The 21,702-nt window shown below is 47.4% G+C and overlaps 1 protein-coding gene across 1 annotated transcript in view; it reads right to left on the reverse strand.

Moving 5' to 3' along the window:
* LOC147733933 (sodium- and chloride-dependent betaine transporter-like) overlaps positions 1-21,702 on the reverse strand; it is an 865,604-nt gene that overhangs the window by 272,952 nt on the left and 570,950 nt on the right. Inside the window, exons 4-6 of the mRNA XM_086952828.1 lie at positions 13,400-13,540; positions 7,920-8,001; positions 6,257-6,389 (exon numbers count right to left, since the gene is read on the reverse strand). Coding sequence (XP_086808954.1) covers positions 6,257-6,389; positions 7,920-8,001; positions 13,400-13,540 — 356 coding nt within the window. The remainder of the gene's footprint in view (positions 1-6,256; positions 6,390-7,919; positions 8,002-13,399; positions 13,541-21,702) is intronic.

Genomic DNA, 21,702 nt, shown 5'->3' on the forward strand with positions numbered 1-21,702 from the left:
ATATGGTTCCTGAATGGACAAAGCTTGTAGCTCGCTCACCCTCCTGGCTGATGTTAAAGCGAGCAAGAGTGCTGTTTTCCAGGAGATGTATTTGATAGATGCTCGATGAATGGGTTCAAACGGATGTCTCATGAGTTGATTGAGCACCAAATTCAGTTGCCATGTCGGAGGGACTTTCCGAGGCCTCGGAAAGGATCTGTAGAGCCCCTTCAGGAATTGCTTGACTAGTCTACTTGACCACAGAGAAGGCCCTGTGAAAGTTCTGGTGAACCTAGAGATAGCTGCCAGGTGAACCTTAATGGATGCATGTGCCAGTCCTGACTGTGCCAAATGTAGGAGGTATGGTAATATCTGTTCAGGGGTGATAGCGAGCGGTCGCAGGCCCTGGTCTGAACACCAAATGCAGAACCTTTTCCACTTGAGAGAGTAGGTTTTGTTTGTACTGTCCGCTCTCGCTTTTGCTAGGACTTCCCTGCAGTCCTGTGGGATGTTTAGGCTACAGAACTCTCTGTGCTCAGGAGCCAGGCCGATAACTTGAGCGAGTGGAGGTTCGGGTGCTGTACCTGCCCTTTGGACATCGTTATGAGGTTCGGGTGCTGCCTCAGACGAATCGGTGACCTGATGGAAAGTCGAAGCAGATCCGAGAACCAGTGCTGCCTCGGCCAGAACGGGGCAATCAGGATCAGGGTACAGGGCTCCGCCTTCATCTTCCTGAGGAGCCTCGGGATCATCGGAAACGGAGGAAAAGCGTACGCAAACACGCTGAACCAACCGATGGAAAAAGCATTTCCCAGTGACCCTTGTTGGGGACGCCAGCTTGCGTAGTTTGGGCATTTGGCGTTCTCCTTGGTGGCAAAGAGGTCGATTTTTGGGACTCCCCATTGAGAGAAGATGTGAGCCAGAGCGTTGTCGCTCAGTTCCCACTCGTGGGAGAGGGATCGTTGTCTGCTCAGGGCGTCCGCGATGGTATTGTCTTTTCCGGGTACATAGTCCGCTTTGAGCTGGATACCGTGTATCACCAGCCAGTTCCAGATTTTCTGCGATTCGCGTGATAGAGAGAGCGAACGCGTTCCCCCCTGTTTGTTGAGATAGTGCATCGTCGTGGTGTTGTCTGTTTTGACGAGCACTGGGGAGTTCTGGATGCGTGGTAGGAAGGCCTGTAGAGCAAGATAGACAGCCCTCAGCTCCAAGAGGCTTATATGGAGCAGCTTTTCCTGTGCGTCCCACTTGCCGCTGATCCGAAGGTCCTGGAGAACAGCGCCCCATCCTTCCAGGGAGGCGTCCGTGGTGATCACCAGAGGTGTCGCCGGAAGGAGAAACTGTAGTCCTATGGTTAGATTTTTGCGACGCCTCCACCATTCCAGACTTCTGGTCATTTTTGGTGTTATCCGTACAATGTCCTCGAAAGAGCCAGTACTTTGAGTCCATTGGCTCGTGAGAGCTTCCTGCAACGGCCGCATCCTGAGTCTGCAGTGAGGGATGAGAAGTATACAGGAAGACATCATTCCCAGGAGGGATGTGTAAGTCCGGACTTTGAGGTGTGTCTTTGTTGCCACAGCTGTGGCTAGGGACAATATCTTGTCCATCCTTTCCTTCGAGGGGAAGGCTCTTGTGCACTCCGTGTCCAAGGTAGCCCCGAGGAAGGTAATTTTTGTTGTAGGGATAATGCAGGACTTTTTGAGATTGAGGGTTAATCCCAGCTTCTGAAAAAGATTGGTGCAGACGCTGGAGGATTCGGCCGCGCCTTCTGGTGAGGGTGCTTTCACCAGCCAGTCGTCTAGGTAGGGTAAGACTTGGTGACCCAGCTGACGCAGAAAGGCCGCCACCGGTGCAAGGCACTTTGTGAAATCCGCGGCGCGGATTTGAGGCCAAACGGAAGGACTTTGAACTGATAGTGTCGGCCTGCAATGTCGAACCTCAGGAATTTTCTGTGGCGTCTGAGGATGGGGATGTGGTAGTAGGCATCCTGGAGATCTAAGGATGTCATGAAATCTCCCTTTTCCAGAGTGCCCAGGATTTCTTGGATCGTCACCATCCTGAACGATTGGTTCCGCAGGAAAGCGTTGAGCGCCCTGAGGTCTAGAATGGGCCTCCACTTGTTCTCCTTCTGTCGTACAAGAAAGAAGTGGGAATAAAACCCCTTCCCTTTCAAAGATGCAGGAACCCATTCGATGGCTCCTTTCTGTAGCATGACAGAAAGTTCCTGAAGGAGCAGGCGTAGGTGTTTGTGCGCCCGCCTTTGGGGAAGTGTATTGGGAGGGATGGTGGTGAATTCGAGAGAATGGCCGAATCGTATCATTTGGAGAACCCACCGGTCCGTGGTGATGTGTTGCCAATTGGTGAGAAAATGGGGTCAACTTTCCTCCAATTTGAAAGGATGGAGAGGGTGGTAGGACTGGCTGGAGTAATCGGTCACTGGCGGCCGCCAGTGCCCCTCTTGGGATTCTTGCCTCTGAAGTTAGATCTTCCGTATGAAGATTGACGACCTTGTTGTTGTTGCTTGTGTTGGTATTGGTTCTTGTTGTTGTAGGAATACGAGGACCTTTTCTGATAGGAACCTCGATAAGAGGACTGACCTCTGGATCGGTTGCCTCGAAAGGACTGGTTTCGCGACTGCAAAGTGCCCAGTGCCCTGGCAGTATCGGTGTCCTTCTTTATGGTCTGCAGTGCCTCGTCGATTTTGTCCCCAAAAAGATGCTGGCCGTCGAAGGGCATGTCCAGCACCTTCGCTTGTACCTCCTGGCGGAACGACGTCGCTTTCAGCCATCCTTGACAGCGCAGAACAGCAGCTCCGGCAAGCTGACGGAAGCCAGTCATGGCTGCGTCAATAGCACAGTCAATTATTTCCGCGGCCGAAGTTTGACCTTCTACAAGGAGAGCCTTGACTTCACCCTGGACTGCGTCAGGCAGTTCCTTTACGTAAGGGGCTATGTCTTCCCAAAGTTGGCGATTGTAACGTCCCAACAAAGCGATGGAGTTGGCCACCTTGATGGTCATGGCCGATGTTGTCGTGAATCTTTTCCCAATCGTGTCAAGCTTCCTGCCTTCTTTGTCAGGAGGGGCGGACAGCGGGGAGGAAGGGTTGAGGGAGTTCTTCTGGGCCGCCTGCGTAACCACTGAATCAGGTTTGGGGTGTCCGTTGAGGCAAGCCGCTACTGTAAGTGGGGCTTTGTATTTCTTGTCCAGGCGTGGGTCAACCGCGAGCACAGACGCGGGTGTCAGCATTAATTTTTTGCCTTGCTCCCATAAGAACTCTATAATTGGAATAGATTTAGTCGACTTTTGCGGCTGCTCTTTGAAGTCGTGCAAGAAGCATTCCGTTTCAGTTGATTCCACGACCATATGGAATCTCTTCGCCGCCCTTTCCACAAGTTTGTGGAAGCCGCCAATGTCCACAGGCGGTGAGTCCGCTTGGCGTGGTTGCGGTGAAGCAGGGGATGACGCCACATACTCATCCTCCTCGTCGTGGTCCGAGTGGACCTCCTGGACCTCTCCTTCCTCTAACTCCTCCTCATCCTCATCTTCGTCTGAGGAGACCACCACCTGAGGTTGGACCTTGTCACGGTGGGTTTGAGGGAGAGGTTGAGACTGTTTTGGGGCGGACGCTGGTGTGTGTACCATGGGCGTCTGATTCCCACTGTCCGCATCCGGGAAGCGTTGCTTGTAATCTTGTACAAGGTACCGGAGGTCATTGACGAGAGCCGCCGGTAGGCATATCATGGGGGTGACCTCCGTGCGGACATTAGTTTGGACGGAGTGCTCCTGATAAGCGAACTCTTCCTGTTCCTCATCAGTGCTTTGGCATTTGACATTAAGTTCCGAGATAGAGGTAGCGGGACCCAGGTGGTCATCCTCTTCAGATTCCTCACTTTGGAAGATTTCTTGAGGTGGCTGCGTTTCCACTTTGCTCGAAGACACTGTTTCCGGGGTAATTTGTGGCTTGGTAGTCTTGCCAGACGTAGCATTTGATCCTGTCGTCGTCGAGGGAGTCGTCGACGGCGGGAGCGCGAGGGCCGACACCTCCACAAGTTTGGATTTTTTCCATGGCTCAGCCAGTGCCATCTTCGACGACGAGTCTTCCGTCGACGGTGCCTTCGTCGTCGACGACGAGTCTTTCGTCGACGGTGTCCTCGTCGACGGTACCTTGGTTGTCGACGACGACTTCGACGTCGATGTTGTCGTCGTCGGTGCACTCGTCGACGACGAGCCCGTCGTCGACGGTGTCTTCGTCGACGGTGTCTTCGTCGACGGTGTCTTCGTCGTCGACTCCCTCGTCGACGTCTTCATCATCGACGGTGGGTTCTTAAGTAACGTCTTCGACGATGATGGGCTCGTCGACGACGACGTAGTCGTCGGTGTAGTCCTCGTCGACGACAGGGTCTTCGTCGTCGACGGCGATGTCAGTAAAATAATAGAGGAGACAGGTCTACCTGATGACGAGGATGTAGTCGTCGTCGTCGACGCTGAAGGTGACGACGCTGACGTCGTCGACACCGTGGTAGTGACTGAGGTAGTCCTCTGGGCATGTCTGGTAGATGACGGAGCAGGCTTTTTGAAGGTTTGATCTTCCTGAACAGACACTGAAGATGTCGTGGATCTTGCCTCTGAAGACGTCTTGTGTGCCTTCTTAGGAGGAGTGTCTAAGGGGCCAGGGGAAGTTACCCTAGGCCTCTTTTTAGAGACTTCTGAGGACTTGGAAACACTGCCTTCAGATGATTCCAGAGTGTCTCTGTCCTTAAGCCTGTCGAGCCAGATGAGAAGGCGACCTTCTCTGTCCCTCACAGTCTTTTTAGGGAAAGCTCTACATATTCTGCATTTGTCCGAGACGTGGTCCGGGTAAAGGCAATATAAGCACAGGTCATGCTTATCATCCACATGGATCCTTTTCTTCCCACATGAAGAGCAGGCCCTGAACAGGGCTTTCTTCTGTGATTCAGACATGGAAGAAAGTAGTGGAAAGAAAATACTTACTGCAGAACAGTGTAGTGAAGTAATCCTTGAAGAGTTGAGATTGAAGAATCACTTTCAAAAGAAAGTTAGATGATTTTAAGGAATCCTGAGGAGAGCTCAGGCTGGAGACTCCCTAGCACAACGTGCGGTAGAAAATCTGAGGGACTGAGGCTCCTCCCAGGAAGGTTCTAGAGGGAGGTCGGAGCTGATTGGCTGACTGTAAGAGTTTGGTCCTTTTTACATAAGGACAAGGATAGGCTACAAAGGGGAGGCCCTTAGGCCTATTTTCTCTATGTATGTCTATAGGACATTACTTTTTTATGTACCGGAGGCTCCCGTCTCGACGACGGGGAATGATTCAGGCATGTGAATCTATGAAAGACACTCCAAATACTGGATAATATGGTTGACACCATCCTTGTATTTAGGGGCCAGGATGAGACCTGATGATGAAGCATGCCACTACAAGAGTGGGTAATGGTTATACAAAAAAAGATTCCCTTTTCGTCACTAATTAATGACTGGGTATCCTTGCAGGAAAGGACTTATTCTAGACAGGCAGGGGATACCCCATGTTTGACTTTTCTCTGTTACTTCAAAAAGATTTTGATTGATATCCCTTCTCACAAGAATGCAGGTCTACTGGTTGTAAAGTCAGTTATTTATCCACCTGACCACTGCCTAGAAACAACTTTTCCCTCTTCACACAGTTATAGAACCTGAATCTATCGTTATGTTTATCTGCTCCCCCTAACCTTTGTATTTTCTTTTCTTTTTCCACTTAGTGTGCAGGAAATCAATATCTGAAATCAGTTTGAAAATGTGTGGCAATAATATGGTTCTTCGCCATATTTTAAGAGTGATTGTCCACAACAGACAAGACGGACACAGGCATACAGAGGCTAGGGAGATACTCTGAAGCTGCAGATGTCTGCACACAAAGATGGAGAAAAGCATAAAAGTGAATAGACGGAACAGTATGTTGAGCATCCTAAACATGTTAAGTCCAGAACCACCTGCATATTTAATGAAGGCAGTATATTTGTAGGTGGCCATTCTATGATGGTCTCCTCTTTTTCTTTTGTGTACTCCTTGAACTCTGATTTTATACCAGACTTTGATTTAGAGTCCTGTGCATTGGCTCATATAAATAAATGTAATTAAAATGTGTTAAGTCTAACAAAGACATAGGTCTGAGTGGACAAGCTCTTTCACAATTAAATTGGTTTGGGAACAGGACAGTTGCCCTGTGACCAATTGAAACTTGCCATATCTTTAAAGTTACAAATTACCAACTTGAACTTACTTTGCCAGTGGACTTGACCCCTTTCCAGATGCAGAAGTAGCAGACAATCCAGGCAAGAAGTAGGCAGAGGGCCAGCTCCCACCGTACCGTGCCCAGATTATGGATGCCATCAGTGAGTCCCAGAACCCGGTTCCTGACAGTGCAGAAAATACAGGGAATTATTGAAAATCAAATCAATCCAGAGCAGATTTCAAGGAGACAATCCATATTATAGCCTGCATAGAATTGTCTATCTCTTTCTGTACCCTAGACACACTACTCATCGCTCTAGATAACTTAAATAGAGATCTCCAGCTCCTATAGGATAGCTTAGCAAGCACCTTTCATACAGACAAAACTATTGCTTGATTCACAAATGTAACTTGCACTTTACTTTTTGCCTACTCCCAATATCCGAACCTACATTTGCTCCCAACTTGAAGGGTATGGGTGCTGTAAACTTAGGGTTAATTTACACATTTGACTACGTTTATTACTGTTGGGCTATTCACAGAATACTGGTGTAAATTTACTTCAGAAGTGTAACTTACACTCACATTTTGTAAATAGCCACAAAGTAGTACATTTCCTCAAAAGCGTAAGTTCCCTTTGTAAATCAGGCCCCTATAGTTTGACATGTTTATGAAGTAAACTGTAATTGTGAGTTATGTTACGACATGGGACAGACACAGTACTCCCTTCTTATGCAGAACTTTCCCCCTGATGCAATAACAATGCAAAAATGACCATACTGTGTTAGGTATAATCTGCACAGTTTAGGGCTGGGCAATCCAAACGAGAACCGTCTGATCAACAAAATGTGATGATCACTGAATTAACTAAAATATGGGCCTAGGTGGCATAGCGTGAATATTGTCATTGTGTGCACCTGGTCACCTATGCTCTTACAGATGCTTCCTGTGCCAGTTCTCCAATAGAGGACTTTGCCACTTTATCTGTCCTATGTCCCCACCACACCACATAGCTTTGAGAGATCAGTTGTGCCAAATGGAAGCAGGCTGACGTCCTGACGTTACCATTTACAGATAAAGGATCTAGCGGGAGAGGCCCAACCAATAACATCCTACTCCCTATCTGCAATGAATATCACAAAATGTACGTCTGGTAGGAATTAGAAATAAAAATACACTGTACCAATATTGTGGCAGTGTGGGTGTTGAACAGTGTGTTTCAATCATTTTCAAGCGAGAACCTCTTTGAGGAAGAGAACCGTCACTCCCCGAAGATGACATGTTTCAACACTGGGTTCCCTCCTCACATCAGGGCCATAAGGTCCTTAGTGTGGGCTACAACTCCTCATAGAGTGAGGAGGAGCCGAGGTGTTTTGAGAAACTAGAGAGCAATAGTAGAGATTGTGAGTGAAGGGAAGAGAGCACAAGAGAGTAGATGGGTAAAACTGTTTGCAGGCCAGTTGTCTCCTGGGACAGGATTGAAAAACGTAGAGGGGGTTTGCAGCAAGCATTCCCCTGCAGTGGGTCAACATGTTTCAACCCTTGGAAGAAGGGCCCTTGGACTGAAGATGTGATGACGTGACTGAGGGGGGGCTACAGTATCTAGATTGGCCATTGAAGCTTTCCACTTCTTTCAAAACCTTATTGACTGACCATCATGTGTGTCCAAGCTCATTTGTAAGGAACCATATGGAGATCGAAATCATACTTACTCCCAGAACTCGATGACCGGGGATGTGGGTGTACTTGTGCTGCTCCAGTTCCCTGAGTTTGATGAAAAGTCTACACAGTTTGCTGCAGAATAAAAAATGATGAAATCGATTATTTACCTGATATTGATTCTCATTTATAACAATCTATTCCTTCTGTCACTCATTAACAGCAAAACCATTCACAACAGGCACAACCACTGTCAGTTAGATAAGGAATGACATTGCTGCCATCCTAGAGCTGTTATCACCCGCTGAGACCAAACTTTCTCTCCATCTTGCAACTTGATATATCTTTTGGACTAACTAACCCCGCCCCTAGTAATAACATGGCAGTACCTTCCTATATTATATCTAACAATAGGAGAAGGGTCAAGTGGCCTTCGAGTGTGGACTCGCCTAGTCGTCTTGCAGATTGCTACCCCACTCATAAGCCAAATGGGGAGTGCTACTTCCCATGGGCAAATTATTGAGTCACATGGAAAGTTAGTACTGAGCCTAGGTGATGTATTCTATCCTCTTAGTAGGACGAAACCGCGCAGGACTAAAATACATCCTTGGTATGACCATGCCAGTAAGAAATCAAAGAAAGACCTCCTCACGGCAATTAAATCTAAGGACTCTGCTAAAATCAAAGCCACTAGATTGCTTTATAAGAAGGAACTAAATAGGGCCAAAAGTGAGTGGGAGGAAGCAAGATGGGCTGAAATGAGACAGTCACTGCTCCTAAAAAACTCTAAGACCTTCTGGGCTATTGCTACCTCACCAGCGGGCGGCGAGCGAGACGATGGGGTCTCGAATATTGCTCCCATAGTTTGGGAGACGCACTTTAGGTCACTTTATACCGGTCCTGAGTCAGGGATACCTACGGCCCCAGACCCCCTGCATCAGCATAGACTGCCGGGGACCTGGGTTACCGGGGCTCCCCTTAGTAAGGTTCAGGATACTATCCTTGCCCCCAGGATTCCTTCGACCCCATACTCCCGGCACGAGCACCGACTGCCGGGGGACTTGGGTCCTGGGGATCAGGGGGACAAGGATACCCAGATAACGCCTGGGGCCCCACTGGCCCAAGACTCCCTGCATTAGTATAGACTGCCGGGGGTCTCGGGCCCCGGCGACAGGATGGGACAAGCGGGTGCCCTAGAGAAGATTATTACATTTAATCCTGATTCCATTTCCCTTAAAGAAGTGGAGTCGGCAATTGAGAGGCTGCCCCCAAACAAAGCTCCTGGCCTTGATAGGCTCCCTGGAGACCTTTTTCGCTCCCAACCTAAAATCTGGGCCCCATATCTGATGGTCTTGTTCAATGCGGTCCTGCAAGGTTCGGCATTGCCCGAGACCTGGCTTGGAGCTCAGATCGTTCCAATCTTTAAAAAGGGTTGTCCGCTTGCCCCATCTAACTACAGACCATCAGCTTAATTGACACCACCCAGAAGCTGATGGGGCGAATCCTACTCGATAGATTATTGGGTTGGATGGAGGAGAATAAAATCTTAACCACCCTTCAAGCCGGATTTAGATCAGGGGTCTCGACCATGGACCAGATCTTTCGACTCCAGGTCCTATACTGGAAAACTGCAAGAATAGAGGGTGGCAGCCTCTATCTTGTTTTTGTGGACCTACGGGCCGCATTTGATCTGGTTCCCAGGGAGAGGCTCTGGACGGTCTTGGAGGAGCTTGGTCTCCCTCCCTATTTGCTGAAAGCCCTCATCAGACTCCATACGGGGAATTATGCACAGGTGAGATGTGGAAGGAACGGGGAACTATCAGCCCGTTTCCCCGTTACCCGGGCAGTACGCCAGGGCTGTGTATTGGCCCCCACCCTCTTTAGCCTGTACGTTAATGGTCTGATTGATGTACTTTCTGGCATCAAGGACAATGATCCTCCCCGTCTGGCCACTGGTAGGGTGCCCGCTTTGATGTTCGCGGATGACACCTTGTTGTTATCGCGGACATCAGCGGGCATCCAGCGGGTCCTGGACGGGTTTGTGTCCTTTTGTGCCTCACGGGGGTTGGAGGTCAACCTGGAGAAGACAAAGTTCATGATCTTCAATCCCCCGAGACATACCCGCCCAAATCCTATGCTTAATGGAATTTCCTTGGAGCGTGTTAAAACGTTTGTATACTTGGGGGTCACATTGACTGAACATTTCACATGGGACCACCAAGTTTCTAAATCATCTCTGAGATTATCCCAGATTACGGGAGGTATAGGCAGATTTCATAGCGCTTCGACCTTTAAACCTGTCACTCCTGCCCTTGAGATCTACAAAATGCAGGTCAGGCCAGCAGCTTTGTACGCCGCAGAACTTTGGGGACATATCAAAGTTCATGAGCTATCGAAGGTTGAGCATGCCTTTATGCGCCATTGGTAGCTCTCCCACAAAGTACTCCCCTAATACCACTACGACTAGACTTAGGCTTAGAATCCATCGATGAGCTGGCAGCTGCACGATCGCTGCTCTATTGGAGAAGACTTTGGTCCGTGCCGGAGCTGGCATCCTTTAGGGCAGAGTTCACCGCAATCTGGGGCCAGCTACAACACAAGAACATACCTTGGCTGGCCCACGTCAAGGCTTTTTTCCATCAACTTGGTATGTCACAACTTTGGGATGCACCGGAAGATTGCTGTGTGAGGACGCAAAGGTCCCAAATAGTGGCGGCTGTAAAGTCCTACAACCTCAAAGCGCTACACTGCTCGACCTCCCTGGGAAGGCTGACCACAGAGTTTCTTCTGACGAAAGTTAGCCCCAGGACGGAGGTGTTTCTGGACTTGGTGCAGCCCCCATTCGCAAGAAAACTGTACACCCAACTGAGGCATGGCTCCTTACCAATAGGGGCACTTACATCCAGATGGTCACTCTTGTCAGAGGCCAATTGGCCTGGTTGCAGCTATTGGAGGGAAGACATTGTACATATATTCTTTTTCTGCCCCGCATACAGCGGAATTCGGAAGTGCTGGATCCTTTCACTGTGCAAAAATTTGGGGTTTAGACAATGTGCCCAAGCTACAAGAGTTTTAACCTATGTCACTGCCCCTCCCATTGTTTTTGCTGCTTCCCATTTTTTTCTAGTACGAAATAATGCCCCACATCCACTTATCTGCTTATTCTTTGATAACTCACTGCTTAATATCTTTTTAACTCAATTGTATTTGTGGTTTTATTACTGTGCTTGTACATATTTTATTGCACTTTTATGGTCTCTCGACCGAAATAAAGTTATCAAATGGAGAAGTGTGGCTCACTGGTTAGAGCAGGCAGACCCTGGAGCAGAGGTCAGACCCGGGACCAGGGTTCAATACCCGATGCGGCAGGGTCTTGAGCGCAAATGTCCACGGACTCGATAATTCTCGCTTCGGTGCCTGACCTAATCATGGGTTCACACTCTGCAACTCTGGGCATTAAGCTTGCTTAATCTCCACAACGGCCCCCCGCGGCGGGATGCCTGGCTTTCACCTTGGGGATGCCCGTTAGGGGCTATCTCACAGGGAAAACCCAGGATGGGTTCCCAAGGCAAGCGCCGAGATGCCTCCGGGTAGTCAAGCGCTATATAAGAACAAAAAAAAAAAAAATGGAAATGGATATATTAAATATATGTTGTAGCAATACAATGCATACATCCCCCATGATGCTGGTGTACAGGACTTGCAGTATCTAGATTTAAAATCCTGCGGTGCACAAAAGCACATGCTTGTCGACCACAACGACCGAAGTCTTGATGTACTAAAAGTACGTTGCAAATCACAAATCTATTTGCGGCTTACTGTGTGCACATTAAAGCACCTTGAAATTTACAAGTAAGATATGGCAAGAAGGGGCATCCAACCCCCTTGCAAATTGCAATGCAATTGGATGATGACAAATTTGCAAAGTGGAAGTTGTCCCTTCCATTTTGCAAATGGAGTTCCTGGCACTGTGCAGCGCAGACAACGTCCTAGGAGACTTCTGCATGCTCCACCAGTTTCATGTTTAAATTGCATCCCTATCCCTTATACAGGGGCTGCAATGTGCAAATGCAAATGAAGGGGGAAGATGTGCTGCTGCTCTTCCCTACATTCAGAGATATTCACAAATAGATTCCCTGCATTCTTAAACTTATGGGTAGGGATTCTGCGAATCCTTATTGTCATGTTTGCTTTGTGAGGGAATAGTGCATTTGTTGCATTTCAAAAGACTTCCTGTGTTGCATTGTGTATGCGCCACGAAAATTAAATCCGTGATGCAAACCTAGAACAGTACACCTGGCCCCAGTTTTTTGTAAATACTCGCCTATTTAAATGGCCGTGCATGTTTTAAGTAAAGGCATCAGCCAACAGGAAGAGGCAGTCATCACAACTGGTGGCAAAATAATCCGAGAGTGAAATAAAAAGTAAGCTACTGTTTTGGGGCAATAGTAACAGCAACATTATCACAGAAATTGACTCAAGAGTAGGGGTGGACAAACTTTACTCTCGAAGTTAGGTTAGATTTGCCAACTTTCCCAACTCTGTAACCCTGAGGCGTTTTCTGTGGAGAAACATTTTTGCAACAGAATTTCTCTGCAGGCCCTTTTTAGTCAGAGAAATCTGCAGCTCTAAGTGGATTTTTTTAAGAGGTTTTCTGATGCCAACCTACAAAATAAAGGGATCGTGCCACAACAGCCAGCAAGCTTCCACTGTCTCGCCCCCAGGACACCTCAACAAACAGAGTCTACCCACAAATCGCTTCTCAGTGTCAATGGTGCAGAAAAGTGATTTGAAGTTGGGCACGGCAAACTGTGCTTCTTTAAATAAATATATCTATATATATGGCTGCAATGTGCTTGCAGAAGAAGCCACAAAAAGATGTTTTACTGTCTTTGGCAAATACTGGCCAGGGGACCTCCGAGAACAGACTAAATGCAAAGTATTTAAATCATTAAAATAATGCTTATTATTTTCTAACCGGGTTGGGCCTTATTTCCAGTGCCCTGGTAGTTCTCGTGGTGACTTTGCCATACCAGAGCAACGAATATAACTCATTAGATATTTCGAGAATCTTGCTATGGTGCCCATCTATTCATGTGACAATCATTTGCATTCTCACGAGTGTAAGAACCTCTTCCAGTGTATGAACGCAAGCTTCTTTGCAGTAACACCTGCATACAGTAATGACTAATACCACAGTTCCCATTTCGACAAAGCCCAAATGCTACAATGGGTAAAAAATGGCAACAATTAAGTTAGTTACGAAAAAGGTGGTAAAGCAGATACATTCTGTGCAGGGCTTGTACCAGAATATTGTGGACGAAATATCTTCTGACAGTAATATTGCATCCTAAATATAATTCGCAAAAATATCACGCATTGATTTTATTAAATAAAACTCTGCATTCAATTGGACAATATGTTTGTGAATGATACTTTTGGCACAATATTGATGCAGATGGATTTTGGTCGCCAATATATTCTGACCACCTATGTTTCCACTTATTGAAAGGCTTTTGGCGTGCCCTCTTACCTGTGTTCCACGTGTGGTTGCAGTCGGCCCAGGGAAGCGTTGCTGAGAAGGAGCTGAAGAGGTAGAAAATGGCCCATGCCAGGATGACAATATAATAGATGTTCAGGTAGGATTCGATGACTTGAGAGGCATAGCCAATGCCTAAGGATGAAAGAGGGACTCAAATGTAAATGCCGTTCACAAAGATTCAGATGCATACGCACAATGGGTCCTGACAGCTAAGGACCCGTTGTGAATCACAAATGACCTTCCTGCTCCAAAAACTCTGCTGTGACTGACTGCAATTTGGCGGGAGGAGATGTAGTGATAGGTGGCCCTCACTTTTCATATCAAAAAGCAGTGGAATGTATCAATGATTTGCAACCACAATAACTGATCTAATACTGACTCCCTAAAAGGTATGGTATCTCATTCGCATGGCGGAAGCTGTGCCCATGGGACAGCTGCTGCCTTGTGAATGTAGGCATTTGGGAGGAAAAGTGGCCCTGGGAACCATAGCATGATGACCCTGATGTACTTCACCTAATGCCATGGATGAATATATGACGTTACAATGCATGCAATTACAACACATGCTTTTACAACGCAGTCTATATCACATCTACCATTACAATGCATGATTTTACAATACATGCCATTACAAGGCATTTTTTAAAACTACCATTACAATACATACCATTACAACGCATAATACGTTTAGGACAACAGTAGAGTAAGTGTTGGATAGTGTAGGGGTAAAAATTACTATTCCCACTCCAATGAGTGCAACAGTAGGGTAAGTTATGGATTGTGTATGGGTAAAAACTACTAAGTGCTGGATAGTGTAGGGGTAAAAATTACTATTCCTATGTACCCCAAAACCCATACCCACCCTAATACTAAACAAATCTCCATTATATACTTTATAATGCATTGTAATGGCATGCGTTGTAATGTTATGTGTTGTAATGGCATGCGTTATACTGACATGCATTGTAATGGCATGTAATGTAAAATCAGTTGCATTGTAATAGTTGCATTGTAAAGGTAGGTCGTTGTAATGACTGCGTTGTAATGGATGTTTCCCGTCAAGGACAGAGGTACAGATGTATCAACTCATTTCACATTTGCAAACAGTATAATTGCTAACTTTGACCATTTGTGAATGCAAAATAGCCTTTTGTGATGTGTGAAAGGCATTTTCAGGCCAATTTTTGCGAATCACAATTTTTGCGATTAGCTAAAATTGCGACTTCAAATAGATTTGCAAATAGGTAATCGCAAAATGTATATATGAATCATTCACAAATTGGGAATGGTCGTAAAATTAGGATTTTGCATGTGCAAATCACCACCAACTGAAATCAGGTGGTAACCAGGTACAACTTATATAAACAGGCCCAGAGTGCACCTGCAGTTCCCAGAATGGCTGCTCTCTATGTCAATGGAGAGGAGGTTGAGGTTCCTGGTAGGTTTGAGGAGAAGAAAAAGGAGACAGGAGCGCATTTTTAAAATGCGCATTACAATGTTTGATAAGACAGAGAAGGACATCTTATAAGAATAGATTAAATTCTGCCATGATTTTAGATTTACTAGAAGAACTCCAACCGCAACTGCAGAGGCACACTAGCAGGACCAATGTAATTCACACTCATGTGGAGGTTTTATGTTCTCTGCACCTCTTAGCCTCTGGAAGCCACTGAGGGGTCATAGTTGCAACAGGAGGTGCTTCCCAAAGTGCACTGTCAAGCCTTTTCCATGCATTCCTGGATCCAATTGTATTGGAAATCAATGATTATATCAGATTCTCTAACACACCACAGGATTTACAGCTCAATAAAATGAAATTTTACTAGTTAGCCCAATTCCCACATGCCATTGGCTGCATTAATAGGACACATGTCACAATATGTCCACCATCTGACAATTAGAACATCCTCAGAAATAGAGATTTTAGCCATCCTTTGAACATCCCAGTCATATGCAATGTCTCGTATATGATAACTGATATAGTGGCCAGATTCCCTGGCAGTACACATGATTCCTTCATATTTTGCCACGGGGAAATTTACGCACAGCTACTTGGTGGTGAGTTTGGAGAAGTATATCGACTAGGTAAGACTGAACTGTATATATTAGTGTCATTCTCATATTTGTCAGTGAAGCCTTGTTTGCTCTCATAATTGTTGGAGACGTGTGTGCTTGTTCACACTGACACCCTATTCAGGGGCGTAACACAGGCCCCGCAGCCCCCCCGGTGCGGGGTCTCCAAGCTCTAGTGTGAAAATTGAAGAAATTGATGTACATAAACAGCATTCATTTCCCTTCTTCTCCCACTCCTCTCCCTGTGAGCACCATGAATACCGTAGACTATTGACCGTATCACCCTGCTAGTAAGAGTCCATACCCCTATGCATATGTACAGCCATCCTAGGCACCATGGCCTTTTTACCCATTGAAATCCCCGGCTTCCCTCCTGCGCGTATCTTACACCCCCTCTCTCATGCATAGACCATGAAACCCTCTCCCTCTGCGCGACCCTGCTGTGAAAGGCAACTCTCCTGCTTGACCCGCACAAACCCCCCCCCCATTCCCTCTTGATGAAGCATCCTTCGTCTTAGCTGACATAGCCCTCCCCAGCTGCACCTGACTGCCCCCGCTCTCTCGTGTACGGGTCATAAGATCTCTCTCTCTCCCTCTCTGTGACTCTGTCCCCGTGTCCACCCTGGCCCCCCCCCCTCCCTTCTCCTCACATGGGCAAGCCGTAAACCTTCTTCTTCTGCAAAACCCTGTCCTTAAGAGCCACGGCCGCGCCTGACCAACACCTCCTTCCCTTCCATGAATGCCCCTCTGTTGACAAGCCTTCCCTCCGCGCTCGATTGTCCACGCAGCATGAATACCACTCCTTTGATGACCCCTCCCCCCCCCCCCGAGCCCGGCTGACCACACATGTCCGAGGCCATCGCCTAAGCCAGGAGATACCATTTACTGCCCTTATTGTATGAAGTCACTCCTCTTCAAAGGACCCACTATTGATCCTGGCCACCCCACCCCCTGGGCTATGATCAGGCGCACACATCCTAAACTGTTGGCGGAACACTCAGCTGCGTGATTGCCCTCCCCTCTTATCAGCAGGTCAAGGGTCCCTATTGTGAACATATGTGGGGTAGGATTGACACGAGGATTATGGGGATGTCTTTTTCTTTGCGTCACACTGTCCTGATTGTACTATCAAGTGTTTTGTAAGGTATAAAAGAAAGAGTCTCAGCTCACTTGTTAGAGCACCTCCCGAAAGACACTGTGTTTCGTGTCCGAAATGACTGGCTCTCCTCATGAGAATTAAACTCTGTTCTTGATTCCTGCTTCCAGCGCCCGTCTCTTTATTTGGTAACTATTCAACATGGGAACTAAGAGGCGGTTTGCGCCAGCGGCCTGGGCATCGGTAGTAATCTGGGCTCCTGTTCCACAATTGGCGTCCCAACGCGGGGCCCATCAGTGACATAAGGTTCGGTAAGAGAGATCCAGACGAAGAAGTGAACATCTAGAATGATCGGAGTATACCTGCCTTGAGAGGGCCCTAGCCCGGCTGCCGATCAAAAGAACTTCACCAATTCTGAACGGACCTCTCTTGAGTGACCTATTGTCCTGACTGGAATCCCACAGGAATGCTACATGGAGTAAGAGAACGATCGGGCGCTGGAGGAGGAAGTCGAAGAACTGTCCGTATGGTCCGGTCCGGGTAAGATTAAGTAGGGTGTTTTTACGCCTGATTGGTAGGGTGGCTCTATCCACCTGATTGATTGATTGTTTGTATTGAAATCGGTATTTGTATACTGATATTGTTGGTATTGGTTCATTTAGCCTTGAATGCTACTTGACATATTGGTTCTCTTTTGAGAACGAGACATTCTCTGTTTGCAAACAGCGGCGAATAGGAACGTCGTCCCTCTTTGCAGATAGAGAAGGGTAGGTAATGCAGACTTTTGTCCCCGTTGTAATCCGTCATGCCTACTTTTCTCCCCACTGGATTGTTTGAAATCGATTAATAATCGATTGTTGCTCTTTGAGATCTTCCCTGTCCACAAACTGAGACGAGTAGAAATATTCTGTCTTCCTTTCTGGATAGCGAAGGGCAGGTAATGCAGACGTTTGTCCCCGTTGTAATCCGTCATGCCTGTTTTTCTCCCCACTGATTGGTTGGTTGCCTGGACATTGTTGTTCCAGGAATTGTTTCGTTTGAGGTATTTTCTGCCTGCAAACAACGTGGAATAGAAATATTCTATCTAGTCTTTGCAAGTAGTAAAGGGTAGGTTATGCCCCTTTGTGAATTCGTCAGTCCTACCCACTCCCCACTGTTTGGTTATTTGGGGGGTAGCTCGCATGGTCCGCCCAGGAGACTACCCTTATGGAGGACATATGCTCCCCGCTCATGGGCCATTTAATGGAAGTAGACCATCTGGTCCGTCCAGGAGGCTACCCTAGTAAGTGGAAGTACATCGCTCGGTCTGTCCAGGATGATACCCTAATGAAGGAACATATGTTCCCCTTTTGATCGATAATCTAGTTCCACCCCGGACCATTTTATTGGAGGGAACTCGTCTGGTCCGTCCAGAAGTACCCCCTAGTGAAAAGGACACATAAAAATATGAAGTGATCACTGTTCCCTACTAACAGAAAGCTTTAGCTCGAAACACGCTAAGGAAGAGAAAGAAAAATAAAAGAAATCAGGCTAAGTCAGTAACCCCCTGATGAGCTTTTGACTTCACTAAAAATAAGAAACATTAGAAATAGTTCGTAATAAGAAATGTAAAATGGTGAAAAGTTTGAAAGCAAAAATAGCCACGAGGTAGCTAGGCTTCACTGCCTATTCCTTCTCCCAACATGTCTGCCTCATTTCCCGCCACGCCCAAATAACGGTCACATGAAATAGAAACAATTCAATAGGTACCTACCCCCATTCCGGAAGCTCCCGAAGTGCAACAGGTTCGCGGTTACGCCCATCCGGAAGGCGAGGCCTCGAGGCACGAGGGGCTCGCCTGGCCACGGTCAGGAGGAGATGATGTTGGGCAGGCGGTCCAAAGAATGGCAAGGACCTCTCCATCTCTTCTCTTCTGCCGCCCTGCAGGCCGCGGGGAGAGAGGGGGCTGTCTTGCCTCGGCCACCGACCACCCCTCTCTCTCACCCGATCCGGCTTTCGTCGAAGGCCGAAGCCAAAGCGAGGATGGCGGCATTTCTTTGTGCTATAATGGCCGCAACTACACCCAACGCTTGACAGTTCCAGGTAGTCCCGCCACATGCCATCGCCTGCATAGTTACAGGTAGTCCCGCCACATGCCAACGCCTGGATAGTTGCAGGTAGTCCCGCCACGTGGCCACTCCTGGAGAGTTGGAGGTAGTCCCGCTACATGTCGAAAAGGAAGGGGGGGGGCTGTCTTGCCTCAGCCGCCGACCACCCCCCCCATCTTCATCGCCTGACACGGCCTTACCGAAACGCTGGAGCCGGAGAACGGCGCGGGGTCGCTGGAAGGGGGAGGTGACGCGAACGAGCCTCCCCCACCTCCCTCCAGGTGGAGGCTTCCAGCGACACCCCAATGCTCTTGCTTAAAAAGGGTCAACATCAAAAAGCGGTCTTTTACCCAGGACGGGCACGCACCCCATGCCTTCTCTCCTCAACCTTGAAGATTCTATGAGAGCCGGGGGGCACCCCGATCCCTCCACATGGGCGCCCCCGCCCCCTTCACTGGGAACCACGACAATCGGTGCAACTCCTGCCGGCGCCAGCCTCGGATTGGAAATGGCTAAAATGCAGCCACGACACAGACTTGTTCAGTTCCGGTGGAACACCAGAATGACCCGGTAGGAAAATTGTTGCCGCCCTCCCCACTCTTTGACTAATGGTCCATATTGTTAGAACTGTTAACCACATGATTCAAAACTTTTTGAACTTCCAACGGAAGGTTCTGGTCCAACCACGAGTCATTGGAGATATTCTGACTGCGCTGGAACTCGCCTGGCCCCACCCAAAATGGCGCCGACACAAAATGAGACTTTTGAATAAACTTTATTGCACCCTGACCACACAGCTTTTTGCCCCGAGATATGTATGTAGTTTTCTTGGATAATGAAAGTAGATACGAAGGATATTGAGTATGTGCTTGGACAATGAACTGACTTAGGGTGGGTACTGATTATGATTTGGAAAACGAATTGGTGTAATTTAGGTAATGAATGAACATTGGATAATGAATTTATTAAAGATGAATTACTGACATGCATCATGCTTGCTCTGTAGGGAAGTTTAATACTATTTTATTGCACTGCTGCACTTTATGCAATGAACTGCCACCAACTTCGTTCTTCTTATGTACAGTTTCAATCTGCTTCGTAGCCGGCCCACTGAGTTGTGGGCCTGTATTTGTACCTCAACGCTTTTTATTAAAAGTATTTTGAAAAAGAAAGCATGGTTGTAGCAGTTGCATTAATGAGTTTTGGATGTCTTACTACTGTGAGCAAAGAATAAGTATGATGAAAGAAGTAGATCAAAAGGGATCAGATATTTAGCAGCTACATTGTGTGTCACAGGCAGCCAGAAAAGTGTTTTAGACACCCTTAAAATGACACCACAGAAATGCCACCTGACCGTCACCCTTGCACCCGACAAAGAGGGTTACGGCCAAGTAACTCATGTAGATACGCAGATCGTCAATAATTATCTATCTGACCACTGGTCCCTCTGGGCTTAAACGCCGAAATGGCAAAGGAATGCAGTACGTGGAGATAGGTCGAGTATGTGGTAGGTAAAAACATTTTCGAACTGCTGCATGCTGATGTACTTTGAATGCTGCCCCCCACCCCTTCTTTTTCCTCCCTTCTGCAGGTCACGTCAGAACGTCGGCTGAAGTGTGGGAGAGCGATGGTCGGACCACCGACGAAAAGGGAAAGAGGGAATATGTGTGTAGTCGTTATAACGATAAGTTTTTAAAAGACGTAGACTTAACATGACTGTTCCTCCTTAGAACATAGCGACTGGGAGGATGGACTGACATAGAAACTGGACAGGTACTGAATGACGAAAAATTGACTAGAAAGGACGTGTTAAATAATGTAACTGGACGTTTGACTAGGTAGGGAAAGGACAAAGAAAAATATACGGGTGAGGGTTACCACGGCACCACCCGTCTGGGAAGTTAGAAATGTTGCTGATGTTCAAAATGCACTGCCCCCTTTCTCACACTCTTATAGATGTAGCCAAGCTGTCCGACTGTTCTCCCGATCAAATACTTGCCGTTGCCTCAGCCTGGAGAACTTCCCACCAAAGGAAGGAACTGAAAAACGGTTTAAGATCCAACCATGGGTAAATAGCGCGACCAGGTTAATTTCTGATCGACTAACCGAGGTGTAAGTATTGGCAATTGAGAACGCTCGCAGGGATAACAAGCGAGAAGGAAAAGGAGGGAAGGGTAGAAAGAGCTAAGCACGTAGATAAATAGGATAGTAAAGATACGTAGGATATAATATGAATTTTGTTGGCCACCTGTCGTTTTCTGTTTGTCGTGGATGTCTTATATATGCGTAGTACATGTGTTGTCTTCCCTGTCCGAGTTTTGTGTGTATATAATGTACGGATTTATGTCTTCCCTCTGCCTGTGTTTACGTGTTACCTGACCTTTGCTGTTCCGTGTTGTGAGCGCACTAAATGACCTATTTTCGTACACGTCTCTCTCTCTCTCTCTCTATCTCTCTCTCTCTCTACATGTCATACGTGTACCGAATGGCTCGTTTAGGTTGCGGACGACTCTCACACTTTATGAGAGTCTCCCTATCTTCTCTCCCTCTTTGTGGTAAAATTGTGCCCCACCGGCACCAGTCTGATTTGATACATATTGAACGCGAAGGTGTTCAGCGAAATTGACCGAAAATAAAATGATTATATCTCGCCATATTACTGCCTCTCCTTTCTGCAAAATGAATGAACTTGAATTGGCTGCGAAGGAAAGGACAGGTAAGACGACTAAAGTCCCCCAAATCTGGCCATTTATAGGGGAACTGTACGTCAATGGCACCTTATGTCCGTTCGTCAGAGACGAACGCCAACGTCTAGATTGACCCCCAACGCCCAAATTGCCCCACCCCCCTTTTTGCACCTAAGCGCGAGCGCCCGAAGTATCCCCGCCCCATTTTGATAGACCCCAGTTGCTGTCCTGAATATAAACATGATGACCATGAGTAACTGTTGACCCTCGAGAAAAACTTGTTTTGCCTGACTCTCGATGATGGCACCCCCGCCCTGGTTGAAAAGGTTAGCCAGCCCTGAAGGGAAATGC

Source organism: Lissotriton vulgaris, chromosome 1_2, assembly GCF_964263255.1.
Source record: "Lissotriton vulgaris chromosome 1_2, aLisVul1.2, whole genome shotgun sequence".
NCBI lineage: Eukaryota > Metazoa > Chordata > Amphibia > Caudata > Salamandridae > Lissotriton > Lissotriton vulgaris.